This window comes from Neopsephotus bourkii, unplaced genomic scaffold (assembly GCF_033783945.1).
Source record: "Neopsephotus bourkii isolate Nb327-2 ecotype Australia unplaced genomic scaffold, CSIRO-AGI_Nbou_v1 NB_1770, whole genome shotgun sequence".
Taxonomy (NCBI): Eukaryota; Metazoa; Chordata; class Aves; order Psittaciformes; family Psittacidae; genus Neopsephotus; species Neopsephotus bourkii.
In genome coordinates, this window is record NW_026902244.1 from 1,140,634 (window position 1) to 1,158,404 (window position 17,771).

Genomic DNA, 17,771 nt, shown 5'->3' on the forward strand with positions numbered 1-17,771 from the left:
AGACCCCTGCCCATGACCAGAGGGGGCACTGCGCAGGCGCAAAGGACCTTCTAGCTCATTGTAATAGGAAGCGGGGATAGGACATGAATGTGTATGGTACGGCGTATGGTGCAACCTTATAAATGTAGAGGGAAACAACACTGGGGCACGCATGACTTTGAGGAATTATCTCCGTGAGTCTCAGCGCTGAATAAAAGCATACCTACTTTACAACTTTAACGAGTTGTGGAGTCAATCTGCGCATCAGTAAGAAATAGTTCACTCATGTTAGTAAGACTACTAAATTCTGTTATGACACCACAGACTTACACCGCAAACATTGTTCTCCATCTTAGACCTAAGTTAAGCTAAAAGTATTTTAACCCTATGTTTTCCAGGCACTCGCTTTCCTTATATCCCTCGGTACCGACAGGCCCGCGGGGGGAGCCTCGCCGTAGGACGGCACCATCGCCACCGGCAGCCCAGCGCCGCCACCTTCCTCCGGCCTTGGAGGCGAAGGCAGCGCCCCCTGGTGCGCCGGTCCAGCCGCTGAGGGCGGGCCTGGCCGGGCCGCAGGGAGCGGGGCCTGACCCGGTAGGGCTTGGCCCGGAAGCCCGCCCACCGCGGCCGCGTGAGCTTCCCTGGCAGGGGGTGCTGCGGGGCCCTTTGCTCTCCTCTGCACGCCTCCTGGAGCCGGGGTGCCTGCTCGGCGCGGAGCCGCTAGCTCCCGAGCCGCGCCGCTGGTAGCGGTCGGTGAAAGGCCAGCTCGCCTGACCCTCTTCGTTTCTTTCCCCGGAGCAGGCCCCCGGAGCGGAGCCGGAGATGCTCATGCACATGGATCAGAAGGAGGAACTGCGGTTGTCCCGTCCCCGCTCCTGCGAAGGGAAGAGTGCTCTGAGCGGCACCTCAGGTAAGGGCCATGAGTGTGAACCCGTCATGAGAAAGAGTGCTGCGGGAGCACCAGCGCCCCCAGAATGTAGAAGGGCGGCGGTGCTGGGTTGGAGCAGGGCCTGTCCAGCTTCACCTGCTGCCTGTGACAACGGTATTCATAGCACCACAGGCCACCAGGCTGGGAGGGATCTCAAGGATCATCCAGTACAACTTTTCCAGGCAAAGCATGACCTGGACTGGATGTCCCAGTGCCCTGTCCAGCTGAGTCTTTAAAGCATCCAACAGTGGGGAGTGCACCTTTTCCCTGGGGAGATTATTGCAATGGCTGGGTGTTCTCACTGGGAAAAGTTTTCCTCTTGTGTCCAACCAGAATCTGCCCAGGGGTAACTTGTACCCCTCGTCTTTTCCATGGGACCCCTTGTGAAAAGGGAGCCTCCATCTTCTTCATAGCCACCCTTAAATACTGGACTGTGGTGATCAGGTCTCCCCTGAGCCTTCTGTTCTCTAGGCAGAACAAGCCCAGCTCTCTCGGCCATTCCTCATACAGCAGGCAGCAGGCCCAGCCCCTGATCAAGACCCAGAGAAGGGCAGACAAGCAGTGATGTGTCCCTGTATCCTTTCACAGGCCTGAGGCGTCTGTGGCTTCAGAAGCTCCTGAACTAGGCACATAACGTCTCAAGATCTCTCTTCTTGCCTTCTCAAGCTGCGCACATTGTAGCATCCATGGCAGCTTGCAGCAAGGAGTTCCCCAGCTTATTTAGGTGATTTATGAATTGCTGCCTCCTTTAGTTTGCTTTGAAAGTGCCTTTTACTGCTGGCAGGAGTTCTTAATTTAGAACAGATGGTGCAGGATAGATGCCAAACCCCCCCACAGGCCACTTGTGTTTTTATAGTCCTCTGTGATACCCCTATCAGCTGTACCTTTTCCCAGCAGAATGGGCAGTTGACTCCTCTCCTATACAGGATCTGTTCTGTGCCTCTGATGGTTCCTGTCATGCCTCTGTCTTCCTCAGCTCTGTCAGAGTGTCTCTGACATGGGGGATCCGTCCTCCCCCTTGCACACAGTCAGAATGTGGGGTTTGAGCTGCAAGGCAGAATTTCCTTCTCTTTTCTTCCCTGTTGTTTTCCCCCCAGCACTCATTGATGCTTGACTGGCTGTGTTGTGTGCCTAGGAGCTGCAGTTTTCATCCAGCTGCTCAGACTCCAAGGTGCTATTCCTGAACGATATCGAGAACATCCTAGGCCCAGCCTGGTGTAAGTGCAAGCTGTAGAGGCTGTTCTCCTCTGAAGGTCTTTGTTTACCTGCAGTGACCGTCCCCTGTCACCTGGTTGGTCAGTATCTCAAGGCTCTGCCACAGTTCGTAGTCAGCTTTTGTGTCTTTAACCCCGAGGAGCACACAATCATCAGCAAATGTTTGCACCTCCCTTTTCCCTTCCTTACCACCCTGTCAGGTTCATTCATGCCTCAGCAGCTTAGCTTCTTTAGCAATTCTGGTGAAGGATGAATGTCTTTCAGGAATGCCTCTGGACCACATTTCCCTTTAATCTGCTTACTTGCAGCTTGCCTTGTAGCTATAGGACTGGCAGTCTTGGGCATATCAGAGGGCTTGCCATCAACCTAAACTGGCATGGGCTGAGGAAGAGCCACATTCTTTGTGTCTCTGTTGCTCTACTCATTTTTGCCAGTTCAGGCTTATGCTTCTAATATTAAATCCTCATCATTGTGACCTTGCTCTCCTTCCACTTGAAATACTCCCAGTGAGTTCCTGCCTTCGTTTTGATCAAAGCCTTTGCAGACAGCATGTCCTAGGTGCCAGTGAAGGTACCTAGTAGCTCAGAAGTAACAGAAATGATTGTAGAAGCGCTAGAGCTGTGACAGTAATTGTAAAAAGATGTCTGACACTCCTGATCTTCCTCCAAAAGTATAGAACACCATAGAAAACTTAATTGTCACGAGCTTGTGAAGGATTTTTCAAGGTCAGCACAAGGAATCAGCACAAGCCCTTTGTCTTGATCAGGCTTTCAGGTGACCTCGGGTCTGCGCAGTGAACATTCATACCAGTAACGCTTCTGCAAGACTTTATGTACATAAGAGGGCAGGGATCTGTTCATTGCGTGTGTCCCAGGAGCAGTTCATAACTGTTCAGCTAGCATTGATTCGACTTTTACCTACCTTCATCTTCTACATGTATTGGATTTCCTCAGTGCATGATCTGGAACCAGCCATGGGGGATCTTCAGTTCACCCACCACTTGCATGCACAACGGATTTGTTCTGCACCAGTGAAAGCATAAAGTTAATTTGCTTCTGCTCTAAGGGTGGCATAAGCCAGGCTCCAGGCGGTGTCCATGTCACATTGTTTATAGCCTTCCTCTGATTCCCAGTTCACCTTTTAGTAACATCCTATGGAAACAAGCAGAGAGAGCTGGGCTTGTTCTTGTTTTCACAAGAGCAAGTAGGAACAGGAGAAGGCAGAACTGACAGAGGGGAGATGTAGATAAGGTGAAAGAAGTTCTTCCTTGTGAGGGTGCTGAGGCTCTGGCACAGGTTGCCCAGAGGAGCTGTGGCTGCCCCATCCCTGGCAGTGTTCAAGGCCAGGTTGGAAGGGGCTTGCAGCAACCTGGTCTTGTGCAAGGTGTCCCTGCACATGGCAGGAGGCTGGAATTGGATGTGATCTGTAAGGTCCATTCCAGGTAAAACGCCCTGTGGTTCTATGATTTTCAGGTAGAACATCCTGGAAGACCAAGCATCTTTCCCATATAAGCAGTAAACTTTTGCCTCTAATATGCCAGTGATTTCAGTAGATTCAGGTTCTGGTGAAGCATGCTGAGCGATTTACAGCATTTGCTCCTGGGAACACACTGAAAATTCCACTGTGTAGTTTGGAGGGAAATACCATGTCCTGAACGCAGGATATACCAGAATGTTTTATACTTAAAGTCAATCTATCTGCTGAATTTTTAGCATTTAGCCCCTTGGGATTTGCCCTGTCCAAAGCTTCCAGTCCTGCCTGTGACTTCTCTTGATTCTCATTTTATTGCAGCTGAAAACGGGATTGTGAGAATGAATGAAGACAATGACCATCAAGGCATCCCCAGGCCAGTGGAGCCCAAGGGTTTATGCTCAGGACTGTCCGAGGAGCACAGTTCCCAGAGTCCTGCACAGGACCCTGTTCTCCCACACAGTTCAGAAAGGATTCAGAGATCCAAGAGCTTCCAGGTGAGCTCCAACCTCATCCAGCATCAGAGAATCCACACTGAATGTGGGAAGAGTTTCCAGCACCGGTCACATCTCATACATCACCAGAGGATCCACACAGGGGAGCAGCTCTATACGTGCTCTGAGTGTGGGAAGAGCTTCGGAGAGAGCTTGAAGCTGATCCGGCACCAGGTGACCCACACTGGGGAGAAGCCCTACAGGTGTGCCGAGTGTGGGAAGAGCTTCTCCAAGAACTCTCAGCTTGTCCTGCACCAGCGGGTGCACACTGGGGAGAGACCCTACGAGTGCAGCACCTGTGGGAAGAGCTTCAGCGTGAGCTCAGCTCTGAAACAACACCAGCGGGTACACACTGGGGAGAAGCCCTACGAGTGCAGGACCTGCGGAAAGAGCTTCAGTGTGAGCTCGAGGCTGATCCATCACCAGTTAACCCACACTGGGGAGAAGCCCTACAACTGTGCCGAGTGCGGGAAGACGTTCTCCGAGAACTCGCAGCTCGTCGTGCACCAGCGGGTGCACACTGGGGAGAAACCCTACGTGTGCAGGACCTGCGGGAGGAGCTTCAGCGTAAGCTCGAACCTGATCCGGCACCAGTTAACCCACATCAGGGAGAAGCCCTACAAGTGTGCCGAATGTGGGAAGAGCTTCTCTGTGAAGTCGAAACTTGTCCAGCATCAGTGGGTGCACACTGTGAAGAAATCCTACGAGTGCAGGCGCTGCGGGAAGAGCTTCAGCTTGAGCTCAACCCTGGCAGAACACCAACAGGTCCACACCAGGGAGAAACCCTATGAGTGTATGGACTGTGGGAAGAGCTTCGACCGGAGCTACGCGTTCTTGAATCACCGGCTGATCCACACCGGGGAGAGGCCCTACATCTGCACCTACTGCGGGGACAGCTTTCGGCAGAGTCCCCACCTCATCCGGCACCAACGCATCCACACTGGGGAGCGTCCCTACGTCTGTGCTGAGTGCGGGAAGGGCTTCAGAGTGAGCTCGGCGCTCTTCCAGCACCAGCAGACCCACAGGGGTGGGGGGCACTAGGTGGGGTGAGTGTGGGGAGCAGTGAGGTCTGATACTCTGTGAGCAAAGCCCGGTGTCTCCCCCTCCCATTAACCACCTTGCATGTGGAGGGTGAAAGCAGTTTCTTCCCAGGAGAGTGAGCCCTCAGAGATAAAGAAGGGGAGAGCCGGTGGAGGGAGCGGATTGGAGGTTTGGTTCAGGTGCCAGCAGGAAGGTGCCTGACTCCTTTCAGTGGTGGGCAGCCCCAGGATGAGGAGCAGTAGCCATGAACTGAAACACAAGAGGTTTGACCTCAACACAAGGAAGAACTTGTTCCGTTGCAGTGGCAGAGCACTGAACAGGCCGCGCAGGGGGATGTGGAGGCTCCCCCTGTGGGCAAATCCAAGCCCTGCCTGGACACATTCAAGTGCCCCTGCCCTGGCAGGGCTGGAACTGGGTGACCCCCAGGGTCGGCTCCCATGGCTGGTGCCGCTTGCAATGACCCTGTGCAGTAAACACCTCTGCGTTGAATTCCCTGGACTGCGCCTGCACGGATGCTCGCTCCATGTAAAAACTATTCTGTGAGGCCCTATTTCCAGCCCCAAAAACCTCCCCAGGGGAGGAGGAGAAGGTGTGAAGCTCTTCTGATGTGAGTGCCAGGTTACCTTTGTGATGGCTCCTCAAGCTTCTAGGCCTGGGGTTCTGGGGTTTGTCTCCACTGCAGTGATGCTTAGGTAGGTGCAGCCACGCTCTGCTGCTGCTTGTTAAAGCAAGGATGCAAGTTCTGCGTGTGGGCAAATAGCCTGAAGTTGTAAACTGGTTGAAGAGCAAACTTGAACTCTGTACCACCTGGGTGTTTGCAAATTACTGAGCTTCTCCCAAGGGTGCCAAAGCAAAGCCAGGGCTTCAGTCCTGCTTCACTGCCACAGCAGTGTCAGAAGGCACTGGATTGTTGGGATTAAGTGTCTTCCTACCCTGAGAAGAATGGCTGTGCATCTTGAGTGTGAAACTTGCTGTGGAAGTGTGTCAGGGGCAAACTAAGTGCTGGCTAGATGAGATAGGGATGTATTCTCTGAGGGTTTGAACACTGTTATTGGGAAATAAATGTTTGGAGTGCTGAGGTGTTTTGTATTAAGCCTTGTCTCCAATCTCCAGCCCCACTGTCCTGCCTCTTGTAGCTGTTGGATTCCTCACAGGAGGCTGCTGGTAGGGCACTGGGAAGGTATGTGTTTACCCTGAGCATCAGCCATGTCTTGATGAGCAGAGCCGTGAAGCAAGTGAAATGACATGTTGTGGGCTTTCAGCTACCAGTTTCTGAATGAAAGTCATGTATAATGGTAAGAGATATGGTGCTTCTTACTTCCCTTCCTCTGAGTTCTCATGTGATACCCTAGTACTGAAAAGGACAGGGGTTTCATTTGTCCTGACTTGTCTTCTGAGTTCACGGCTTATCGTGTCTATGCTGGATGATACTGGTAAAAATCCCAGCTTCTATGTTGTCCTGTGTATGTAGTGTCCTCACCTAGGGCTGAAGGGACTGGTGTTGTCACTGTCCTGGCTATCACTGTAGAGGTGATCATGTCAGATGGAGGATCTGCAAAAACAGTTGTGGGAGATACAAGTCTGACTGCACCAAAGTCCTTAAATGACTGTTTGTGTGCTAACCCCTTCATTCACCAGCAGACACTGCTGCTGGAAAAGTAATTCACAGCTCTGAGTTGTGCTTCTACAACGGTTGTTACACGTTTGGGTAAAGACTTCTGAGAGCCCAGCACATGCCCCATGGCATGGAGAGCAAAGTCCGAGTGCTGGTAAGTGCTGCTTAACATGAGTGTGTTGCAAGAGATGGGTGCAGAGGCTCTGTCAAGTGAGTTAGCAGATGTGTCTTGTAGAATGATGATCCATGGAGTCATGCTGTGTATGTGTGCCCATTGGGAGCCTTGAGCCATTCCTGCTGCTGTTAACTAGTCACGTCTGAGGCTTGATCTGGTGGCTTCCTTTGGGTTGGATGGAATGTCAAGCCACCTCCAGGCCTCTTGCTGTCTGCAGGGTGGTGCTGAAGTGCTCTCTGTAGCTCTGCTCTCACCTGCTCCTCTGTGCCGTTTGCTGCAGGCCTGTCAGCACGCAGAGGCAGCACACCCTACCTGCAGGACTCTGCCTGTCTGGAAGTATAAGATAAATTGGAACCACTTTCTCTAGTTTAATTTTGGGATCTGCATTTCTTGAGGAGTGCCTGACTTGAAGCCAGCTGCGCAGGAAGCCAGGATGCCATCAGGACTTGTGCAGCTGTGCTGGCAGGAGGCTGGCTGTGCTGTGAGACAGGCAGACTGTTCCCGTGGGCCCGCGACCGGCACCTGGCTCAGCCTGGGCAGGTTCTGCCTCTTTGCTTCAGTTTGGTTCAGAGAAAACTCCAGGAACAGACTTGCCAACAGAGTTTTCAAGCTGACAAGCAGGTATTTATTGCAGCACCGGGAGACACAGGGGACAGTCCTCCTAACGTGTCTCCCCATATTGCTGCACAAGTCATACTTACATAGTCCCTGGGCAAACATCCATGTTCATGAGGCTATGCATGGCTTACATTATTTTCCAGAAAGTTCTGGCATGTGTACAGTATTGTGGTGGTGGTCTCTGAGGGTCATTTACTTCTTCCAACAATCTTCATCACTTCTGGCAGCATCTGAAGCATGCGCACGAGATGCTTACACCAGCTTAATTGGTTTGTTAGCACCAGAGACGACATAATCCTCCTATCCTCCTACTTATCAGTTAGTTTAACTGCAGCCCATCCTGGACACCTGCCATTCCCAGATACTTCTTATCCTTGCATCCTGTTCTTCTGGACTGTTTTTCTTACATTCATTTTGTACTAAGGTCATAGAGCCTAAGACGGTGTCAACTACAATGGCTTATCTTGTACTGTACTCTGTTTTTCCTTTTTCTATGTATCATGCACCTCAGTAATTTTCCATTGTTACTGTTACAAAGCCATCAAACTTAACATTACTTAAAACTGATTATAAAGGTTTATATATTCCATTTTGTAATTTTGTGCCCCCCCCTTGTCTCAAATCCCCCGTTTTTCTGTCCTTTTGCAATATTTTATATATTACCATTACCGTCTAAAGTCTTTTTGAAATCATCTCCCATCTCCACTTGGTGCTTGATTTCATTCCTTTTCCAGTCTTCAGAACTTATCATAGATCATTTACAATACCAGAAGGAACATTGTATCATACCACAGTTAACATCAGTACTCTTGCAACCAGTTGCCTCAACCAGGAGAGTTTAGGTAAACACAGAGTTAACTTTTTCCATATTTCTTCAAAACCCCAGGAGGTATCATCCATGGCCGTTTCATGAGATATCTTAGTTTGTTTCCAAATTTCATCCATATCTGTTTCAATTCTGCCACTTCAGTCTATATAGGAACAACAACTTTCATTGATTACGGAACAAACCCCTCCTTATGATTCCAGTAACATGTCTAGAGCCATTCGGTTTTGTAATACCACCTTAGCTAGGCTGGTTATCTCTTGTTGTTCTGCCTGGATTATATCAATGTTTGTCCTTTCCATTTTCTCTATGGTTGCTGTGATATTTACAGTTGCCTTCTCTAATTCACTTACTCCCAAAGATGGAATTAGCCCTCTTACAAAGTTATGAAGTGCGGTGTGCCGTTCAATAATAGGGTTAAGCCCTCACCTAATCCATTTAGAAAAACTTCTGATCCAGGTCCCAGAAGGATTGGTGTCAATAATAGTTAGATTGGGTATCACAGCACCTAAAGTGCATGCCCCCTTCCAGTTGGGGGGTAGACTCTTATAAGCATTTTCTCCACATAACCAATACCATCCTTTCCCTTTGGGAATGGGCCACCACTGAACTACGATACCATCTATATTAATAGTGTGATTGCAATTTGAATGGTGACCTGTTTCCTGTGTGTGTTCCGAAGGCCTCCTTCTTTCCAGATAGCACCATGTGCATGGGCCACACCAAATGCGTATTTAGAACCAGTCCAAATATTTACCCTTTTATCTTTAGCCAATTCCAGGGCCCTTGTTACCGCTATTATTTCTGCCTTCTGGGCAGAGGTGTTTGCAGGTAAAGGTTCAGCTTCTATTACCTGTGAAGTGGTGGTAATGGCATATCCTGCCTTTCGTTCACCATTTTTCATGAAGCTACAACCATCAGAAAACCAAGAATCAGCATCTTCCAGAGGTTTTTCTTTCAAATCTGGTCAGCTCGAATATACAGTCTCTACAGTGACCAAGCAGTTGTGTGTTAGTGGTTCTGTCGATCCTTCCAGAACACCAGAATCATGGATCCAAAGTCTGTACCATCCAGTTATTCCCACGAGCGTCCAGAGCTCCTTGGCGGTGGACAGTCGTGGTATCTGACAAATGGCTTCTTTTCTAGCAGTTCCAAGTTCTCTGTCTTCCTGTTATTTCATATCCTAGGTAGGAAACTCGGGTTTGGATTAGTTGGGCCTATTGTTTGCATACCCGATAACCATTCAGTCCCAGAAAACTGAGTAATTCCACCATCAACTGAAGATATTCTTCCTTTGTTTCTGTGGCAATTAATAGGTCATTCACATACTGTAACAGAGTCCTGAGTAGGTGGCTTCCATGATTCTAGTACCAGTGCTAACTGATTTCCAAAAATCGTTGGACTGTTTTTAAACCCTTTAGGTAATACCCTCCGAGTTAACAGAGTTTCCCTTCTGGTGTCAGGATTTTCCCATTTGAAAGCAAGTAATTCTGGCTTTCTTTGGCCAATGGCAAGCAAAAGAGTCCCTTAAATCCAAGATAGCCCACCATTTCTGATCATTATTCAATTCTGTCAATAAGTCATATGAATTAGCTACTACTGGACAAATATCCTCTGCAATTTTGTTGATTGCTCTGAGATCTTGAGCCAATCTGCAACTGTTCCCACCATATTTCCTTACTGTCCAGATAGGAGTATTATATTCCAATTCACATTCAATTAGTAATCTATATTTTAAGTTTTATCAATGATTTTTTGATTCCTTTTGATCTTCTAATTTTAAGGGATATTGTTTTATTCTAATTGGGCAGCCCTCCCCCTTTTTATTTCCACTTTTAACAAGCAAAGCATTTTTCGCCTTACCTGGAACTTCAGATGCCCGTACTCCCAGATATACCCGATTAAGGTTTTCTTCTATTTCAGGGAGGTCCTCCTGTTTGCTTTTCTCTCAAAACTGCAGTTGTTTCAGAAAGGTTTCAGAAAGAAAGTATCTTTTTTTTGTTTGTTTGTTTTTTTTTTCTCTTTTTTCTCTTTTCCTTGGTGGCCAGTGTCTCCCACATCTGTAACAAATTCTTTTCCTCTGATTTAACGTCGAAAAAGTTGCTCCTGTATCCACTTAAAAATTCCACTTCATTTCCTCTAGTCCCTGGCATTTAATTTAACCGGTGGATCTGCTAGGGTAGATTCCCCAGGTCCCTCTCATTCCCGTTCCAATTCAGCCACCCCATGGCACTGCCCCCGCCCCCGGGCAGTCTCACTTCCCGCGTCCAAACTCCCCATAGCACGCACACCGACCCGGTTCCACAGAAGAGGAGCCCACTCCCCCATCTCCGCCCGACATCCCTCCTCCCACGCTCAAACCCAGGAGCTGCTCGAGCTCCCCTCCTTTCCCCCTTGGTTTTCCCTTTCTTTTTCCTCACGGTTGCCCGCCCTGCTCTGCAGCGGCTCCAGATGCCTGCCTCGGCAACAGCACTTTGCTTTAACCCTTTCTTAACTCGGAATGTGGATCTGCTGCTTGTTGCCAGTGACAGCAATCTCTTCCTCCTTATCAATATCTGATAGACAGATGCAGTGGGTGCTCCTCTCGGAGGTACCTGTGATACAGAATTTTCCAACCTATCTTCCTGATTACTCTAGGTTTTTCTTAACTTTAAACCTCATTCCCCCAATATCCCAGGCTGAACAGCATCTCTCCAACTTAGCTTTCTGGTTTTCCCTGTCCTTTTCTAAAGCCAAAATTAAGGAATCTGGCGGAGCTATATTAATTTTGCATTCAGGCTGTCATGCCGGGTGGTTTCTTGAAGTGAAAAACATATCTGCATACATCACTTCATCCCATTTTCCTTGCCCCCTCAAAACAACATTAATTGTAACAATGTATTGTAGTTCAGAGTTCCATTTTTAGGCCATTTCTCCTGATCTTCCAAAGTATACAAAGGCCACCACTGGTTACAATATTTTACCGTTTTGTTTACTGAGTCCCCAGGAAATCCTCCCAGTTCTTTCCAGTGTGCCAAAATGCACCCTAAAGGACTCTTTTTCAAGATATCTCCACTCTGATGATTTTCCATTATCAATCTATCATTCACACACACACACACACGATCCCACAGGCACACTCCACACAGTTGCAACACTTGAGACAGAGACTAAATTTCAGTCAAAGAAGCAACAATTAATAACAGAGTTATAACACCCTTTGCCAATACCAAAATCACAAGACAAAAATCATTACTGTAACAAGCCACAAAATAAGTCGAATACCAATAAGACCCAAAACCAATTCCACAAGACACTCCCTGTGTCTTATAGGACCCAAACCACAAGATGCCCCCTGCTTCTTGTGGGTGTATACCAGCAGCCAGGTATATGCCTTTACCTACCACCTGTGTATTGATACATCAAAATCTTGGGGCGAGCACCTGGGCTCTTTAACTCACGTAGGACATCTCCTCACGACTTACAGGTATCCCCTTGACCTGGTTCAAAAATACCTGATGATTCACTAGCGATGGTCCTTGTCTGCCCCTGCGGTGATCTGAGTGAGTGGAGGAGTCCTCCCAAGAAATCTCGGGGCTGTCCAGAAGAGTCCCGTCCTCAGCAGGTCCCACAGCCGGACAGAGATTGTCCCATCTGGGGTGCAAAACTGAAGCATGGAATCAGACTCTAAAACTCAGAGTTATGAAGCAGGTATGTTTATTATTGCGCCGGATGAAAGGAGGACCCCTCCTCCTAACTTGCACACTGAGGGGTTAAGCAAGCAGATATGTATTACACACAAACATGCATATTGATTAGGTTCCTGAGAGTTCGGTGGGGATATTACAATTACTTTAGGAACTCATTATGATAAGTCTCCTCCCTTGTGGTGCTTGTGCAGTGCCCTCTGATGGTCGTGGGCAGGGGTCTTCAAGATGCAGTAAGTGGTCTTCCTCACGGTGCACTTTTCACCATTAGCACAGTGGGATGCACCGGTAATCACAAAATTAGCTGAAACCAGCGTATCTGTAAGTTTCTGATTGCTGGCCAAGATTTAGACCAGTGTGACCTTCGTACAAAATTTATGGCAAGCAGAACAGGATGAGCAGACAAGGAATATCCTAAGCTGGCAGGTGTTCAGGAGTCACTGTCTTCAATCTAAATGATAGTTAGAAGGATGGTAAGAAATAACTCACTCATTAGAAGGATGGAAAGTAATTCACTCTTGTTAGCAAGACTACTAAATTCTGGTATCACACCACAGACTTATAACACAAACATTGTTCTCTATCTTAGACCTAAGTTAACTTAAAAGTATTTTAACCCTATGTTTTCCAGGCACTTGCTTTCCTTATATCACCAAGGGCAGCTTCCCCCCTGCTCGGACAACGGAGTGGCCTCCCCAGCTGCTGCCGGAGCCCCTGAAGCTCTGTCTGCTCTCTGGGGCAGGGTGTCCGGTGTGGGATGAGGCACTGGCGCTGCCAGAGGCTGTCCCCACGGGCAACGGGTTTGTCTCAGGGTACCTGTGGAAGGCTTCAGCTCTGGTAAGACATTAACCTAAAGCCAGTGTTTACCCACCAAAGATTTGTGAAGCCATTAGTACAGTGACCCTGTTATCAATACCCTACCAAACCAAACCAACCCTTGGGGCAAGCACCTGCGCTCTTCATCTCGTGTAGGATGGCTCCTCATGACTTACAAGTCTCCCCTTTACCTGATACATACAAAAAACTCCAATGTCTCCCTTTGGGGTCCTACTTATTGCCCAGGAGGCAGAGCCCCTGACACCCCTAGTCTTGTATCTCCTCCTGCTGAATTTATCTTGTCCTTCCCATTTGTACATGAACCATATTCCCTCTTAGCTAACATAACCCCCAGTGGACTGTCCGGGGGTATTTCGGCTGGCATTTCCCTGCTCCCTTTCTTCCCAGGACTCGGCGTACCCATCCATTGTCCCATACTTATACCCTGGTGGGTCTTCAGTCTTTCTTACTCATTTACTTTGTCTCTTCACCAGCCAATTCCCTTGTGGGAGATTGGAACTATGGTTAGAAAGACTCCGCACTCACTTCACAGATCCCTGGATTTGCATAGTGGTACGTATCTTTCCCTACAGGAAAGCAGTGGTGAATTAAGGCAGGAGTCTGGCAGCTCACAGCGAGACAAACACCTTCCCTGCAATGGAGTATACACAGAGGAACTTCCAAAGCAAGGACAGATTTCACTGCTCTGCCTTTTCTGGGCTGTACTGCATGTGAGGAGTCAGAATGGATGCTGCAGGTGGCTCCTGCTACCACTCACACATTCCTCTCCTGCCTAGCAGGGTTTACTTCAAACCCCAGAAGTAACTGAGTTCTCCCTCCTCTTCTGCAAAAGGAAACAAACAAAAAAATCTCCATGGATGTAGCAGGACACCCAAAGACCTACCCAGAAGCAGGAGTGAGACACCGGGCTTATAGCCCAGTTTCCTCTTAAGCAGAAATCCACCCACCTCATTTACAAAATAGACCTGTAATCAGCTTTGTGCAGAGCAGCACCATCACCTTACAGGCAGCCCTGCCAGATCAACCCACATCCCAGGGCCCCGCACCACAGGATAGGACACAGCACAGCCTCCCCAACTGGAGGGTAGAGGAAGCCAGGTTCAAGGGCGCTATTTTCATTTTAATCACTCACTGGACAGCAAGCACCACACCGGGTCAGCAAACTTGTCACAGCTTCAAACATCCACCACGGGGAAGGGAAACTGAAGCACAGAGGCAGAACCTGCCCAGGCTGAGCCAGGAGCTGGTTGCGGGCCCAGAGGAACAGCCTGCCTGCCTCACAGCACAGCCAGTCTCCTGCCAGCACAGCTGCACAAGCCCTGATGGCATCCTGGCTTCCTGCGCAGCTGGCTTCAAGTCAGGCACTCCTCAAGAAATGCAGATCCCAAAATTAAACTAGAGAAAGTGGTTCCAATTTATCTTATACTTCCAGACAGGCAGAGTCCTGCAGGTAGGGTGTGCTGCCTCTGCGTGCTGACAGGCCTGCAGCAAACGGCACAGAGGAGCAGGTGAGAGCAGAGCTACAAAGAGCACTTCAGCACCACCCTGCAGACAGCAAGAGGCCTGGAGGTGGCTTGACATTCCATCCAACCCAAAGGAAGCCACCAGATCAAGCCTCAGACATGACTAGTTAACAACAGCAGGAATGGCTCAAGGCTCCGAATGGGCACACATACACAGCATGACTCCATGGATCATCATTCTACAAGACACATCTGCTAACTCACTTGACAGAGCCTCTGCACCCATCTCTTGCAACACACTCATGTTAAGCAGCACTCACCAGCACTCGGACTTTGCTCTGCATGCCATGGGGCATGTGCTGGGCTCTCAGAAGCCTTTACCCAAACGTGTAACAACCATTGTAGAAGCACAACTCAGAGCAGTGAATCACTGGTCTTGTGATACTGGTATTGGTGACAGGCTGTTATAACTGTTAATTGTTGTTGTTGTTGTTCGATACAGTTTTAGTCTCTGTCTCAAGTGTTGTAACTGTGTGGAATGTGCCTGTGGGATCCCGTGTTTGTGTGTGAATACAAGATTGATAATGGTAAATCGGGAGAGTGAAGAGATCTTGAAAAGGAGCCCTTTAGGGCTGCCTCACTCTTGCCCTAATTCACCACTGCTTTCATCTAAGGAAAGCTCTGTACTATTGTGAACATGAAGTAGCTTGTTCTTCGTCGTGATTGAAGGAGAGTCATCTCCCTTTGCTTCTACCCTGCTCAGAGTCTGGCATTGGATGAAATGTTTGGTAGCACCAGTGGAAAGCAGCTTGCTCACAATTTTGGTCCAGATAGCTAATGTGGAGGTCTCTGATCATTTTCAGCCAGGAGCCATCCTGAAGTGCGAAACCAAATGCTGCGTGCTGTGTTGTAGGTCTCCTCTGAGGCTAACATTTGGTGAGCTGGGTGGTGTTAGTGCTGAGGTTCACTGGGGTAATTGAACTGAACAAGCAAGATTGCTTCCTTGAAAGTGCCTGCTGTGCTGTGGAAATGGCCAGCGGCTGCTCCTCACCAGGGTGCCCGGTGGAGCAGCTCAGAGGCTGCTTGCTGTATGGCTCAGCATTTCAGACCCGTCCCTTCAGGAGGGCAGCTTCCCTCTAAAACTTCTCTCTGGTTTTGCCTTTCAGGTTGTCTCATCTCCAACACTAACCAGCAACACCGCCTGCAATGGAGAGCGCAGAGAGGCGAGAAAGGGAAATATTGCTCTATGGGGAAACATCAGCTGATGATGTCAGGTGAGTACTGTCTCTCAATGTGGCACAGACAGTATTGGGTAAGGCAGGAGACCTTCCAGGTTAAGGGCTGTGATCTTTCTCCTCATCAGAAAAGGGGTGGGGGACTCCAACAGCTGATTAATCAAATATATATGTGCAGTAAATCTGTTTAATCAGTGTACCAGCAGTGATGGGAAGGAGCAATCTGGCTAAAGCTGGCAGCAAGCAGTTGCTGTTTTTTTAGTCTCTCCTATTACTTGCCCTTCAGAAATGCTTTGACCATTTGGCAGTTGTGTTTGTGCCTTCCTGGCCAAGGCGAGCCAGTTTTCCATGATTTGCTGGGCAGACTCATGTGATGGCAGGTTCTTGGTTTGAAAGATGACCCTAGAGGTGAACTGTGCTCCAGAGAGCTGCTTCTCTTGCCTTTGCAGAATGCCCACCGGTTTAGCCAAGACTGCTGTCTTGGGGGTTAGTTTAAACAGCAAATTCACACACATGCTCTGAAAGTCGAGGCTTCAGACTTGGGAAGAGCGAGCAGGGTGCTTCCCAGAATACCTAGGTATTCCGTGCTGGTTGATTTCTCTTTGACTTGAGACAGTTTCATGCTGCCTGGCTGCATGGCCACTCGTGGCTCTGGAGTGTCTGTGTCTCTTGCAGCTATCTGTAGCAGGCTAGTCAGAAAACCTGATCAGTGTCATTTCCAAAATGGACTGATCTTAGGCTGTAAACTATCTGGGACTCTTGGGGAAGTCTTGGATCCTAAACTGTCATCTTTTATGTATTTATTTTCACAGCGTCTTCTGACTTTTGTCATTCTGGCAGTTCTGAGTCTGCAGAGTCTTACTGAACAAAATGGACTCAACACCTCAAAATAAGAAGCTGGATTTCTAAAAGTATTTATAGCTTTGCAACATGTCAATATTTTTATTTTTTGTACCATGTATCTTTGAGTTTATCTGATTTATATGACATACAATATGCAATGTGTAAGGTACTAATGATAAATTATATATAATGTCTTATGACAGGTCAGGAGTGCATTCTAAGCATCAACACTGGGTCTAGTGGAGAGCAGTAGAGTCTGTGCCTCTACTAACTGAAACCCCAGTCAGAGAACTGGAGGGAGAGGAGTTGACATGGACACCCTGCAGGGAGGAGAGGTGGGAGAGATCAGACAGGGAGAGAGCCCAGTTCATGTAGGCTGTGCAGCCCCAAGGTAAGAGAGAACTAGGGAAAAGGAGGGTATCTGCTGGGAGGATGGGCTGTGGGAAGGGTCTGGTCTGGCCTCAGAGGGAAGGCTCCTGGTGGAGGGGAAAGGGGTGGCCACTGATGAAGCTCTTCTCTGTCAGGTCTGTGGCAGGTATAGTGTGTGTATGGGGACCTCCTAGCAAAGCCTTCTGCCACATGTGGTGAATTGTCAGGAACTTGGGATAGTTTTCTTCCCTGGCTGTCCCATCACTTTTCCCAAGCCACCCTCTTGTGCAAGAGCCAACTTTGTTATGTGAAAAGGACAGGGCTCGCCTTAAGTGACATTCTAGTAAATGTTGTTACCCTCAGTGTACCGTGTATTTCTCTCTCAAATACACACTTCATCCCTGAAAAAAACTTCAGTCCTACTCACTAGTCTTAATATGAGAAAATAAGTAAGATCCCTTCCCAGCTTTTTTATTCTTTTAGGTATGACTTGCATTTACAATTAAAGCTTTTGTAATCAATTATTACATCTTCAGTTAATGCGGTGTCACAGTTCAGTGGATGTAATAACACTGTCATTAAAAACTGTTTAATATGTTATGCAAAAATGGTGAATTTTAGGCACTGAAAGTGTCTCCATCCTCCTGTCTTTGTCATCCTTAAAGCTTGCACCAGGGCAGTCTCTGCCTAATGCAGAAAGATGACTTAAATACTGCATCTGTGCTGTCACGGTTAGGAGGTAACTGCTTTGCGGGGGCTTGGCTTGGTGCTTCCTTGTTGCCGCCATTGACAAACTGAGATGTCTCTCGTAATTCTGAAACTTTCCTCAGACGATGAGAAAAGGATTAAAAATCTTTTACGGCCTTCAAGACCACAAGGACGTTTCTGACATGCACTGCAAATTCCCTGACAGAAGTCATTCAATCCCCTGCTTCATTACTCCATAAGCAAAGGCAGCCTTCCCAGGCTTGCACTGG

At 48.4% G+C, this 17,771-nt stretch overlaps 1 protein-coding gene across 1 annotated transcript in view; it reads left to right on the plus strand.

Moving 5' to 3' along the window:
• The window catches only part of LOC133226201 (zinc finger protein 850-like), a 31,008-nt gene extending 25,567 nt beyond the window's left edge, over positions 1-5,441 (plus strand). Inside the window, 2 exon segments of the mRNA XM_061379425.1 lie at positions 4,125-4,916; positions 4,995-5,441. Coding sequence (XP_061235409.1) covers positions 4,125-4,916; positions 4,995-5,127 — 925 coding nt within the window. The 3' untranslated portion in view covers positions 5,128-5,441.
• The last annotated feature ends 12,330 nt before the right edge of the window (positions 5,442-17,771 follow it).